General features: G+C 34.6%; 1 protein-coding gene across 3 annotated transcripts in view; it reads left to right on the top strand.

The window, feature by feature from the left end:
• Positions 1 to 13,173, top strand: part of LOC150109768 (integrin beta-PS-like) — a 392,096-nt gene that overhangs the window by 213,249 nt on the left and 165,674 nt on the right. For all 3 annotated transcript variants that reach the window (XM_090396604.1, XM_090396612.1, XM_090396593.1), the window contains one exon: positions 6,530 to 6,607. In XM_090396604.1, the coding sequence (XP_090252730.1) occupies positions 6,530 to 6,607 (78 nt within the window). The remainder of the gene's footprint in view (positions 1 to 6,529; positions 6,608 to 13,173) is intronic.

Raw genomic sequence — 13,173 nt, 5'->3', positions numbered from 1 at the left:
GTAGTGTCAATGTTCCATCTTATTCCAGTTTTCAGGTTTTTTTGGGGTATGCCACATTATCCAATCTATGACAATGATGAAAAGTGTTCCAGACATGACATAACCTTGCTTAACACCAGCTTTGATGTAAAAACTTTTGGAAGCTGTTTCATTTAATAGAATTTGTCCTTTACTTCCATCATACAAATCTTTTATAATATTTATTATTTTGTCAGAAAATCCATAAATTTTCAGGATTTTCCATAGACATTCTCTGTCTATGTTGTCGAAAGCTTTGGCAAAATCAATAAAATTGAGATACATAGTTGAATTTAGTTCAACACTCTGTTCAATTATGTTTCTAAGAATAAAAATTTGATTCATTGTGCTTCTTCCATTTCTAAAGCCTGCTTGTTCTATTCCCAGAATTTTCTTAGTGCTATTTTTTATTTTATTTATTATGATTCTAGTGAAGAGCTTTGATGGTACTGACAATAGGCTGATTCCTCTCCAATTGGTGCAATCTGTAAGATCACCTTTTTTTTTGAATTTTGACTATTTATGATTCTTTCCAGGTACTCGGAACCTTCTCAGATGCCCATATGATATTAAACAGTTTATACAGTATAGTTGCTAATGTTTTTAGGTTAACTTTGAGCAGTTCAGCACTAATGTTATCATTTCTGCTTGCTTTTCTCTTCTTTTGGATCTAGATTGCTTCCATGATTTCTTTCACTGTGATCTCTCCCATGTTTACATGAAATTCAAATTGATTTGTTATCTCTTCGAAAGGGGATCCGATATTTGGATTTATGGAGTCCTGTTTAACATTTAATAATTCTTCAAAGTACTCTTTCCATCTTTGTTGGAATTCTTGCTCTAGATTTAGTTAATTTCATGAACCTGGAGAAAAATCTAGCTTTACTTATTCGGTTATTTATTGGGTTCCATTCCATCAGACTTTTCCTTGCTTTCTCACTTACAATCACTCCAACTCCTTTCCAATGTTTTTCATCATCTCCTGAATTCAATATGCAATATTTGTCATTTGTTCTTATCTCACCAAAACCTGTCCATCTTGTTTCAGCAATTCCCAAGATATCAAGACCGAATTTACTCATCTCATTGACTATCTGTCTAGTTTTTCCAAATTGGTACATTGTGCGAACGTTCCATGTTCCGATTTTAAGTTTAATTTTAGGGTGAGTGATTGACTTCATCTGCAAGTGAGGTTCTATAAGGCTTTGCCCCCACCTGCATCATAGATGTTGGCTTCTCTCTAAAGTCCTGTAAATATTCATCTGTTGGAAGACCGCAGGTCGTAGCACTCTGCCCCAAGGGATTTCTTGCTTCACTCATGGTTTCTGTAATCATGGTTTTTTTAAGGATGGGTGATTAGCCCATCGCTCAACCTTCCTCTTTTAACCGGGCTTAGAACTGGCATAGGGATGAGCATAAGCTCCACTTATGGTATAGTTGCTTCTTATTTTAGTATACAAAAATTGCAGATTCCCTTTAGTTCTTGTACCATCTTTAGAACTGATGTACATTCCACCAATTTCAGTAGTCCTATGCCGATATTTATCCACACTATTCTTCAAATTATTCTGCGAAAAAGGATCAGTCAATAAATATACATTCACTACCTAAGTTTCTCCCTCTTGCACTCAACCTTTTCAATTTTAGTTTCCCTGCCCAAGTACTTCAACTTGTTCAGAAAACAGTAACTTCTTCAAACGCTTATGATCTTCCATGTTCAGATGCAACCCATCTCTTGCATACAGCTGTCTTTTGCTTTCAAACAAATTCCAGACTTTTTTTTTTTTTTGCACATTCTTGCAATCATCACTTATTATCATCACTCATCTACTTAACTCATAATTGTCAAAACGAGGCAGCACTCGCACTATCCTTCCTTTGACACTTTTCTTCACGATATCTAACAGTGTTCTTAAATCTTTTGCTACCCGATTAATACTATCACTCAAGTCATTTGTACTCACCATAACTATCACCTTTTTTGCATCATGCCCTCTCTTTATTGCTAAAGTCACTCTCTCTATTGTTCTGCCATACAAGCACTCCTCAGGCATACTGCTCTCTCTCTCCATGCCCTTAATCATTGAATCACCATATATTATACCACTCATAACTTCATTTAAACCCAAACAAGCATCACTCGCGGCCTCATTTTCTACACTATTCAGCATGACTCTCCCAGTTTCATTTCTTTCTCTCAACACTCTTTTACTTACTCCCTCACTTTCACAACATCTAATTTCTTCTAGACCTCTTGTACTTTCATTCTGTTGACTCCCAATTACTTCATCATTCACCAAAGTCTCTCTCTTACTTAAACCTGTTCTAGTTACTTCAGCTAAGTAATTTCCATAGTCCTAATTTCTCTATTCAACACATTTAACTTAGTCTTAATATCCTGAACCTCCTTACTGAGCACTTCCAATGCCTCCTTTTGCAGGAGATGAAGGTCACTTTTCATTTTCACGAACTCCTGCTGCTGAAGCTCTTCTGCTATGGTCCCAACATTTGCTTTCATTCCTAATCGCTCCAATCTATCTAGACACTTTTCACATATGTCAACGTTTTCATTCTTCTCGTTCACCCAAACAGTCCACAGATCTTTCACACTTCTCAGTGCATACATATAGCAATTTCCACGACGCATCCACTGCAAAAAAATCCAAGGCAGAGCTAGACTTCTGTACAGAAGTCCTCCATGCCGCTGACGTATTTCTTTATGGATGCCATCTTTAGACGCTGAAGTAGTGCAACAAACAAGTAGCGAAAACACAATATAAACAACAAAATTTCAACAATACACCAACTGAAGGACACTTGTATCCAATGAAGCACAACTGCAGCACGATTTGAGACTAAAACCTCACTATACTTTAATTTAAAAATACTTTTTCTAACATAGCTCAAAACGATCGCTATATTCACTAGTGCCATCCTTCTAAAAATGTCTGTGTAGGTAGATTTGAACAACCGACCTATGGGTATCAGTACTTTCACTTCTACAGTTCATCTCGCTGCCATCTGAACTATCAGCATTATTACCAAAATGATTCTTAATTAGTATGGAAACATTTATTCCTTGTTCCATTCTAAATCCCCCTCCCCCTCCAATATTGAAGCCTTAGTTCTCTTTAGGTGTGCAAAGGCTTACAAGTGAAGATCCAAGCATACCATAACTTGCTTTCATCCTCAAATCCATCTTCCTTTATTGTTTAAACCAAGGCTCAGAATGACTTCAAGAAAATTATCTGCACTTCTAAAACAAATTTTGAAAGAGGTTTTTTTAAAAAGGTAAACTTAGATTCTGTCAAGATGACAGTCATGTTATCTAGTCTTGCCAAAGTTGTCAGCCATAACTTCTTTCCACTATTATTTTAATTCCTGTTACATTTGGATGTTTTGTTGCATCATCATCATTATCAGCATTCATATATAAACCCAGCATCCCGGCTTTATTACTACTTCACATATATTCCTGCCCAGTTGATCTTTGTGAATGTTCAACTTTCTGAATGCTCAATGTCTCCTTTGACCTTTTACCAGAATGACATCAGAAAAATCTTGTCCAAATTGGATGCCAAAAAGTCTCCTGGTTCTGATAACATTTCTGCAATTGTTCTAAAAGTTTGTGTTTCATAGTTCACTCCCATCTTATTTTGTCCTGCCATTTTAAGCTCTTATTCCACTGATATCTATCCTACAACCTGGAAATTACTCTATGTACTGCCATCCATTTTCTCTCTCTCTATGTTACTCTCACCCATGAAAGGTTATTTGCTTAGTACATTTTGTACCTTGGGTGGGCTAAGCATTTTTTCTTCTTCTCCTCCCTACTACATATTAGGCCTTACTGGCCTGTTACAGAGCTGACTTGAGCTGTTCTAAGTCATATCCATCCCGAAGACAAGGTGACTAGCCCTATGCCCTCAGGTGTATCCTATGGCTGCATCTCGTGTGTTCAGAGCCAGTTTGCCTGCTTGCAGGAGGAAAAATCCCAGATAAACTGAGGAGAAAAATCCTGCTGTCCACTCCCAAGACTGGCTAACTTGGCTATGTCTAAGAAAGATCCTTAAGCTCCTCATGTCGGTGACGGGAATCGAACCAAGGACACTCCTTTCCTAGACGTATGGTTGTGAAGCGCATTTCTATTTTCATCAATTATACATATATATATATATATATGTATTTTTAATTTATTTTTACATGGTCCAGAAACACTACCCTGGAAAGCAAACATGGAACATTTTTTCAAGTCACTTCAGATCTCCAATAAACAGGGCTGTGGTCTCACACCAGGCACTGAAATTCATCTCCCATCTAAAGACATTCGCAAACAACCATACCTATGGAGGGATTCGAACCCACAACCTGTTGACTAGAAAGCGAGCATACTATCTTGAAAGATTTTCCGTTTGGTTATACTATAAATTAAAGATACCAAGAAATTATATACTTAGTTTAATCCTTTATCCAAGTGTAAGCAAAAACACTTTTGCACCTGAAGTATTTTCAGGACTGGGGAAACTCGTGGTAAAGGTGTATGACTTCACATCACTTGCCTTAGTATCCCATAATGCAAAGCACATCTTGCAGACATGTATAATGCTATGCATTATTGGAAGGGTCACTACCCAGACCAGCTTAGACCTTTATTGAGGTCTCATCAGTGGGAGCTAGACCCAGAGGTGATACCAAGGTTGAAGTAGTGCAGAAGTTATATTTTCATATTTATTTTATAGTATAACCAAGTGGAAAAACTTTCAGGAACTACCTCTAATCCAGAGAATTTTAATAATAAGGTGTGACACCTTTTGGCAACTCGTATGTGAGAATATGACTTCTGCATTACTTCAACCTTGGTATCGCCTCTGGGTCTGGCTCCTGCTGATGAGACCTCAATAAAGGTTCAAACCAGTCTGGGTAATGACCCTTCCCATAATGCATAGCATTATGCATGTCTGCAAGGGGATTTGCTTTGCATTATGGGATACTAAGGCAAGTGATGTGAAGTCATACACCTTTATCACGAGTTGCCCCGGTCCTGAAATTACTTCAGGCACAAACTTGTTTGCTTACATTTGGATAAAGGATAAAACCAAGTATATAATTTCTTGGTATTTTTAATTTATAATTTTTAGTGAGTATGCTAACCACTCAGCAACCAAGATAGTATCAACCTAAATTAGGTCTATAAAGTAATGGAAAGAACAGTTCAACTTTTGTGCTACTTTGAAGGCATAGACTTGTTCAAAAGACCAGATCTGGTATAAAGGACTATTAAATAAACTCCCATCATTTGTTTGTGTTCTGATTTTTCAATTAATTATCAGATTTCTGACTGAATGCACACTACATGTAATAGTGAATGTTTCCTTATCTTTACCTAAGCAACTAATGCTGGTGTTCGATAGGGCTCTGTTCCATCACCCACTTTCTTCTATGTGTATATATATTAAGGATCTCATTCATTTTACTGCTAGTCCAATATACTATTGATAGCATGCTACACTCATTTATTACAAATTGTGCACTTACACAAATTACCATAACTTCCAGAACATCAACCTTCTACACACACACACAGCTTAAATTCTGATCTTCAGATCATTCTTCACTGGGATTCCAATAACCTTATGCATTTCAGTGGCAAAATACAATTCTTCCTTACTTTTCTACAAAAAGCCTAAATCTCTATGCTTTTTGTGAAATAGGAATAGTGAAATAGAATGCACTTCTTAGGATTGCTCTAACATCAAATCTTCCGCCATCCAGAAAATTATGATTTTTCCTTTGCTTAAACTGTTTTTTTTTTTTTTTAAACCAAAAGCTTTTATCTTTATCTCTCCAACTGCTGAATACTTTTTTATAACATTTATGGTAGTGTCCTTAAGAATTTTCTAAAAATACTTGATTCAATGCCAAAGAAAACAATTACATTGATTAATAACTCATCTCTCACCAGTTCACTCATTTCTACATAGGTATTCAGTCTCCACTTCTTGCATCTTCTATAAAGACTTCCATGACCACTATTTAAATGAATCACCATCAGTAATTCTTTAATCCTCTGTTAAATCTATTGAAACATATGCAGCAGGTATTCATTGTCCCTTCAGAGTTCATCTCTAAAGAACAGGCTCTCATCCTATGTGTTTCTCAAGGAATACAATATGCAGCTCCTCAAATCAAATATAAACATATTCCTTATTACTCATCATTATTTTAAAAAATAAATAAATCTCAATCCTCAGTTCACTGGCCAGCAAGCTGCTTTTCAGTGTGACTTGTTAAAGATCACTGTGTAAAATACTTCTCAACTTAGCAAAAAAAAGTTACATGAAGTATAAAATTTATTTAATTTCAAGATTTAATATTATTTTATTTATTATTATGCTTAAGTAAAAAGGTTTCTTATATAATAATTCATTATTAATCATTTATGTTGAATTGTTTTATAAGTATTAAATAAATGAATAATAGCAATATCACTTTGTTTTCTGTAATGTTTCAGCTTGGTGGAATAGTGAAACCAAATGATGGACTTTGCCATCTCAGCAGTGAAGGATACTACACTGAAAGTGTGCATCAGGTATATGTCACAGTGTTTATCATAAAATTCTCATATTGAATTTAGATTACATTTAATTGTTAATTTTATTTATTTAGTTTTACTTATTCACACATTTGAATCTAAATATGTTGATTCTTATTTTGCATATTTACTATTGCATAAATGGCCAATGTAGTTGGCTACACTAGCTTTTCTGTTCTCAAGATCTCTTTGATTATCAAATGATAATTTAGATCAGCGTTTCCCAAACTCTTCCTACAACAAATTCACAAATCCTGAAATTTTTACTGAACAACTTGGTTATTTTGTAATGTAATAATATAATAATGTAATATAATATATTTTATTACATTAATATAATATAATAATGTAATAAATATAAAGAGCCTGTTGACTCTTTATATTTAAGCAATTAATTGTTCATTCAACTGATTTTTTATTATTAATTAATACTTGATCATTAATTAAGTAATAATTAATTTGTGCTGATTTTCATTGACATATTCCATTCTGATCAAAAATTTATAATATTATTATAAGTACTTACGAGTGAATGCAGACTTTTTCTCCTGTGTGCTGGTAGTTTTCTCCTCCTTTTGTACATCCTGGAGATCGCTTTGTACACTGGTGGTAGATGACTCACTATCTGTTGCGTCACAAACACCTTCAATAAGAGATTTCTTAATACCAAAATTAAACAAAGTCCCCTCTCTCTTATTCATATTAAAATTTAAATCTGCAGGCCTATTACTTTTAAAAAATCATGGCACTACAGTTTTGAAACTTTCACCATACAATACGAACTTGCAAAGAAAGTATTCAGTATTACTAGATTTGAGAACCTGATACAGACTATCTTGATCTTCAATTTAGTGGGAAAATTTTCTTTATACTTCCTTGCTGATTGGTCACTAACATTTGCAATACAGATGTTATTTCTTTCAGTTTTGAGAACAGAGGATACGCCACCCACTGTTATAATCTGCTTGCAGGCAATTTTTATGACCGTCATAAACAGCGGTATTCCCTTTCCCAAATGTTGAAAGGTTTCGATGTGTGAAAATTAATGATAATTCATGAATACTTCCACGTGTAAAAATACACGGCTCGGTCACTAACATTTGCTACACAGATGTTATTAGGCATTCTGAGTCTGAGCTTTTCGACATATTCACGAATATTATTCTCCTCAGAATATTTCCACTATATTTATTTATGAAAAATTCTTAGAAAACTAAAATGACAAATTCCAGCAGAACTTCTCATGGAACACTTATTTACCTTCCGCAGAACACAGAATTAGCACAATAAGGGGTGCACTTATTGTGCTAATATATTGTATATCTAAGGATTTACAATCATCTATGAATGGAATATCATAAAAAAAAAAATAATAATAAGACAATTTTAATGTAATCATTTGAAAAACAACACTGTTTTTAAATTGAAAAATAAGTTTAAGTAGTTAGTGAAAATTGGAGATATCATATAATAATAATTAGCTCTTCTTTCTGCATTATGATATGTATGAGTGTTTGTCTAATTGTAAAGGTTCAGTGCTTAATTTGGGTGATTTTTAAAACTTTTGTTTTATTGTATGCCATACTGTATCTCATGGCACTGATGGTGGACAATTTCAGTGAGTATGATTTTGTGCAAAATGTATGCATGTTGTTGAACAAGAGATTTATGGAAAGACAATGAAATTGGGGTGGCAGGGGTACCTTAAATGTTTTGAGAGCAAAGGGCAGAAGTGTGAGGAAAGTAAGAAAAATTATATCAGTGAATTGACAGGCAAAAATGCTTGAAAATGCGATTGTGAATGGTAGGGTTGATGTTGCATGCTAGTATGAGTGACTGCAAAAAATACCACATCCCAAAAACACCAAAAAAATTATTGGCAAAATGTTGGAAAATGATGGGAATGACCAGATGGTAATGGAAAAGATAGTAGACTTATTTATGTCAAAGTTTCTGGAACATAAAACTATGTGGATACTGGAATGTAAACAAATACTTTGTTAGCTTAAATTAATTAACAACTGATGTTTTGCTAGTCTAAGCTAGCATTATCAGAGGTAATTTAATATTACACAATCAGCGAAGACAAACTAAAATTACCTGGATAATAAGTTCATGGAGGGTGACAGTGGCACTCTTCATGGTGTTTCCTGTTGTTAATGCTGATGAGTATATAGTCATGCACCAAAATCTAGTTAAATCATACTGTCAACTGTCAGTTCTGTTGCATTTAACTGGGTTTTGTAGAACTTGTACTGTTTCCAGTAACAGTTGCTCTGATTTGAATCAGGATTTGTAAAGTAGTCTGGCTTTCTTCCATCTTATGAAACTGTCTTTCTCTATGGCATGTTCAGATGGTTTGCTTTTTTTTTGGTTCTTCATTCTGGATGTATTTTTTGTGTTCTTTTCTCCTGACCAAAGTAGTTCATCCTGTCTGTCTGAAATATTGAGTTCCATACTGGCAGGGGATGCTGTAGACACCAGGGAAGGAGAGAGGGTCTAGGCAATCTTTGATTTGTCTTAGACAAGTAGAAATTTTGTTTATAGGTTTGTATACAGTTCTGATTGTGTGTCATTTCAAGAGGGAACTCAGTTTATTTGTTGTGCCTTTGACGAAGGGTAAAGATATATATATATATACAGTAGCGAGCTATGGAAATTTTCACAAAGGGCTCACATCATCAAGCAAAAAAAATAGCCCTACCTTAGCCCTTATAATACTTATATTGCGACTTTGTAGAATTTCTGACAGATATGATAATTCCTGTAGAATATCAATCATTAATGTTAGATCTTTTAAAAATTCCAAATTGAGAGGTCTGTTTAAGAAGCCCTTATATTTACCGTTCGATGCAAAATGCTTGCTTGCATAAAGCTCAGTAATTTCTCCACAAAGCAAGAGTCTTTCATAAACTGCAAACTGCCCATCATGGTCGAAACACATGACCGATCTTTCATGACCGATATTTAATGCTAAGTGTAAACGATGAGAACAATGCCAAATCACAACATTGGGAAATTTTTGTAGAAGTTTGATTGCAACACCTGATTTGTTTCCTAACATTACACTAGCTCCATCAGAACAAAATGCAATGAAATGATTTTATATATATAGTTATCGGAAAATCCATTTGAATTTAAAGTAGCAATTATAGTAGCACGTATACATTCCACATTGGTATTTTCTAGTTCTATAAGATTATTAAACAAGAAGAACAAGGGGCTTGCAAATTTGAGAAAAATTTAACAAAGTGCATGCGCAAGCCCCTTATAGCTCACCAATATATATATATATATATAGTGTATATGTAATCTGGTTTGGGAGTGGGGATTTGTATTTTTAAGGAATTTGGCTTTGTATCCATTTTGTTGGAAAGATGTGAGTAAAGCCTAGGCATCTTCTGTTGTTCCAGGTGCAGTACTTGTCCTGAGGACAAAATTTGCTCTGCTGTGGAGGCTAAGGTTTTGAAAATTCCAAGCCTTTTGGCAGGATGGTGGTATGAGGTGGCATATAAGTGTCATTTCTCTCAGAGTCAGTGGACATCCAATGAATATGACCATCATACAGGTTTATGCACTCAGAGACACAGAAGAAGACATAGAAGAATTTTATGGCAAGTTACAAGAAGTGATAGATGCAACACCAAAGCAAGATTTATGGCTACTTATCGGAGATTGGAATGCAAAAGTGGGAAAACCGAGGAACAAGAAATAACAGGTCGTTTTGGTTTAGGTATTCGTAACACTGCAGGGAAGAGACTAGTTGAGTTTTGTGCAGAGAATTCTTTGTTTGTTACTAACATCTGCTTTAAACAACACACATGGATATCACCTGATGGACAATACAGAAATTAAATCGACTATATACTTGGATAAAGAAGTTGTAGAAGTGCAATTCAGTCTATCGAGACTTTTCCAGGTGCAGACCATGGAACAGACCATGAATTATTAGTGGCTACGATCAAATGTGAAGAGTACAGAACAATCAGTCAGATAGCAAAAGTTATGTGTTGGTTGATTGGTAGAACCTCTGCTACTAATGACTCATGCAAAAAGTTAAGCAAGTTTGAGTGCAGTTAGTAGTTGGAAGGGATCAATCGTTCGATGCTGTTGGCACACTCTCCCTCGATGAGTCTTTGGACTCCCTGGAGGTGTCACATAATAATAATAATAATAAAATCAAATTGGAAATTAATGAAACATAAGCTGGTTTTCAGGAAAATAAAGGAACTAGAGAAGGACTTTACAACATTAGAACTATTATAGAAAGATATCTGAAGAAGCAGAAAGAAGTCTGCTTATGTTTTATTGACTACACAAAGGCCTTTGACAATATACAACATGAACAACTAATCAAATGCATCAGAAAATTAGGAGTAGACAGTAAAGATACCAGATTACTGATAAATTTAAATATATATTTAAATATATTTTTATTGAGCAAATGCTGATTAAAAATATCAGGAGAAACCTTGGAGGAATTCCCAGTAAAGAAGGGTGTCAGACAATGATGTGTTCGTTCTGCTGTATTGACTACACAAAGGCCTTTGACAATATACAACATGAACAACTAATCAAATGCATCAGAAAATTAGGAGTAGACAGTAAAGATACCAGATTACTGATAAATTTAAATATATTTTTATTGAGCAAATGCTGAATAAAAATATCAGGAGAAACCTTGGATGAATTCTCAGTAAAGAAGGGTGTCAGACAAGGATGTGTTCGTTCTGCTGTATTGACTACACAAAAGCCTTTGACAATATACAACATGAACAACTAATCAAATGCATCAGAAAACTAGGAGTAGACAGTAAAGATACCAGATTACTGATAAATTTAAATATATTTTTATTGAGCAAATGCTGAATAAAAATATCAGGAGAAACCTTGGAGGAATTCTCAGTAAAGAAAGGTGTCAGACAAGGATGTGTTCGTTCTGCTGTATTGTTTAATCTCTATACTGAAAATATTTTTCAGCAATTAGAAAAATTTAAAGGAGTCAATATAGGATGCAGAAATATAAACAACTTAAGATATGAAGATGATACAGTACTGCCAGCTGAAAATAAAAAAAGATCTTCAAACTTACTAGAAGAGACTCTGAAACTAAGTGAAAAATATGGACCTAATTTCAACTTCAAAAAAACCAAAACCATGCTGGTAACAAGAGAAAAAGGGAAATATCCAATATAAATATTAAGATCAGAGGAAATACCTTAGATCAAGTAGAGAGTTACATATATTTGGGTCAACTAATTACAGAGAATGGAAAGTGTGATAAGGAAATATTAAGAAGAATAGAAATTGTTAGATCACCTTCATTAGCATGAAAAACAGTCTGACCTCAAGGGAAATTCACACAAAAACAAGAATTAGGCTGTCCAAATGCTACTTATGGTCAACACTGCTATATGGAGCAGAAACCTGGACAATATCAAAATATTGTGAAAATAAACTAAAAGCCTTTGAGATGTGGATCCTCAGAAGAATTCTCAGAGTCCCATGGACTGTCAAAAAAATCAATCTAGAAATATTAGAGATGATTGGAGAAGATAGGACTCTGTTGAAAAACATTAAGAAAAGGAAAACCACCTACCTTGGTCACATACTAAGGCATGAATCCCTACAAAAAACATTCCTTCTAGAAGGAATGATACAAGAAAAAAGAAGAAGAGGAAGACGAAGAACAGATTGGATAGAAAATATTAAGGACTGGACATTTTTGTCCCATGAAGAATGTAAAAGAGAAGCACAAAACTGTACATGGTGGAAACTCATGGTAGTCAACCTCCTGGAAGGAGATTACATCTGAATGTAAAAGAGAAGCACAAAACTGTACATGGTGGAAACTCATGGTAGTCAACCTCCTGGAAGGAGATTACATCTGACAAGACAAGATGATACATGTAAAATTATGGAAATTGAAAACAACACAAATGTCATTCAGATATGATCTTGGAAACATCCCGTCCGAATATAATATTAGTATACAGAACAGATTCAACATGCTCAATTTGTGTGAAAGAGAACCAGATGAACTATTGGGAAGAAATTAAAGATATAATTAAAAAAGAAGCAAAGAAGAATATTCCAGCAATTTGTAAGAAGTCCAAATGGCTGTCAGAAGATGCCATCAAAACTGCTCAGGAAAGGAGGAAAACGAAGGCCACAGGAAATTTGCAGGAAGTACGGCATTTGAATGCAGAGTTTCAACGACAAGCCAGAAGAGACAAGGAAAAATACTTTAACCAGGAATGCCAACAAATAGAAGACCAAAACAAGAAAGGAAAAACAAGAGATCATTTCAAAAAGATCAGAGAACTGACAGGGAAGTTCAGTTTCAAGGTGACAATAATGAAAAGTAATCACAAAGGATATCTTACAGAAGTGGCAGACATCAAAGAAATATGGAAAGAATATACAGAAGCCATTTACAGAAAGGACTACAAAATTACTGAAAAATTTGAAGAGCAGGATTATACACAGGAGCCATTACCACTGGAGAGTGAAGAGAGGGAGTGTTATACCTATTGAGCTGCTCAAAGCCCTAGGAGTAGAGG

This window comes from Typopeltis vanoorti, chromosome 1 (assembly GCF_054136105.1).
Source record: "Typopeltis vanoorti isolate ZY-2024b chromosome 1, IOZ_Tvanoo_1.0, whole genome shotgun sequence".
Taxonomy (NCBI): Eukaryota; Metazoa; Arthropoda; class Arachnida; order Uropygi; family Thelyphonidae; genus Typopeltis; species Typopeltis vanoorti.
The sequence above is the reverse complement of the archived record's forward strand: the minus strand, read 5'-3'. Positions and strand labels throughout refer to the sequence as shown.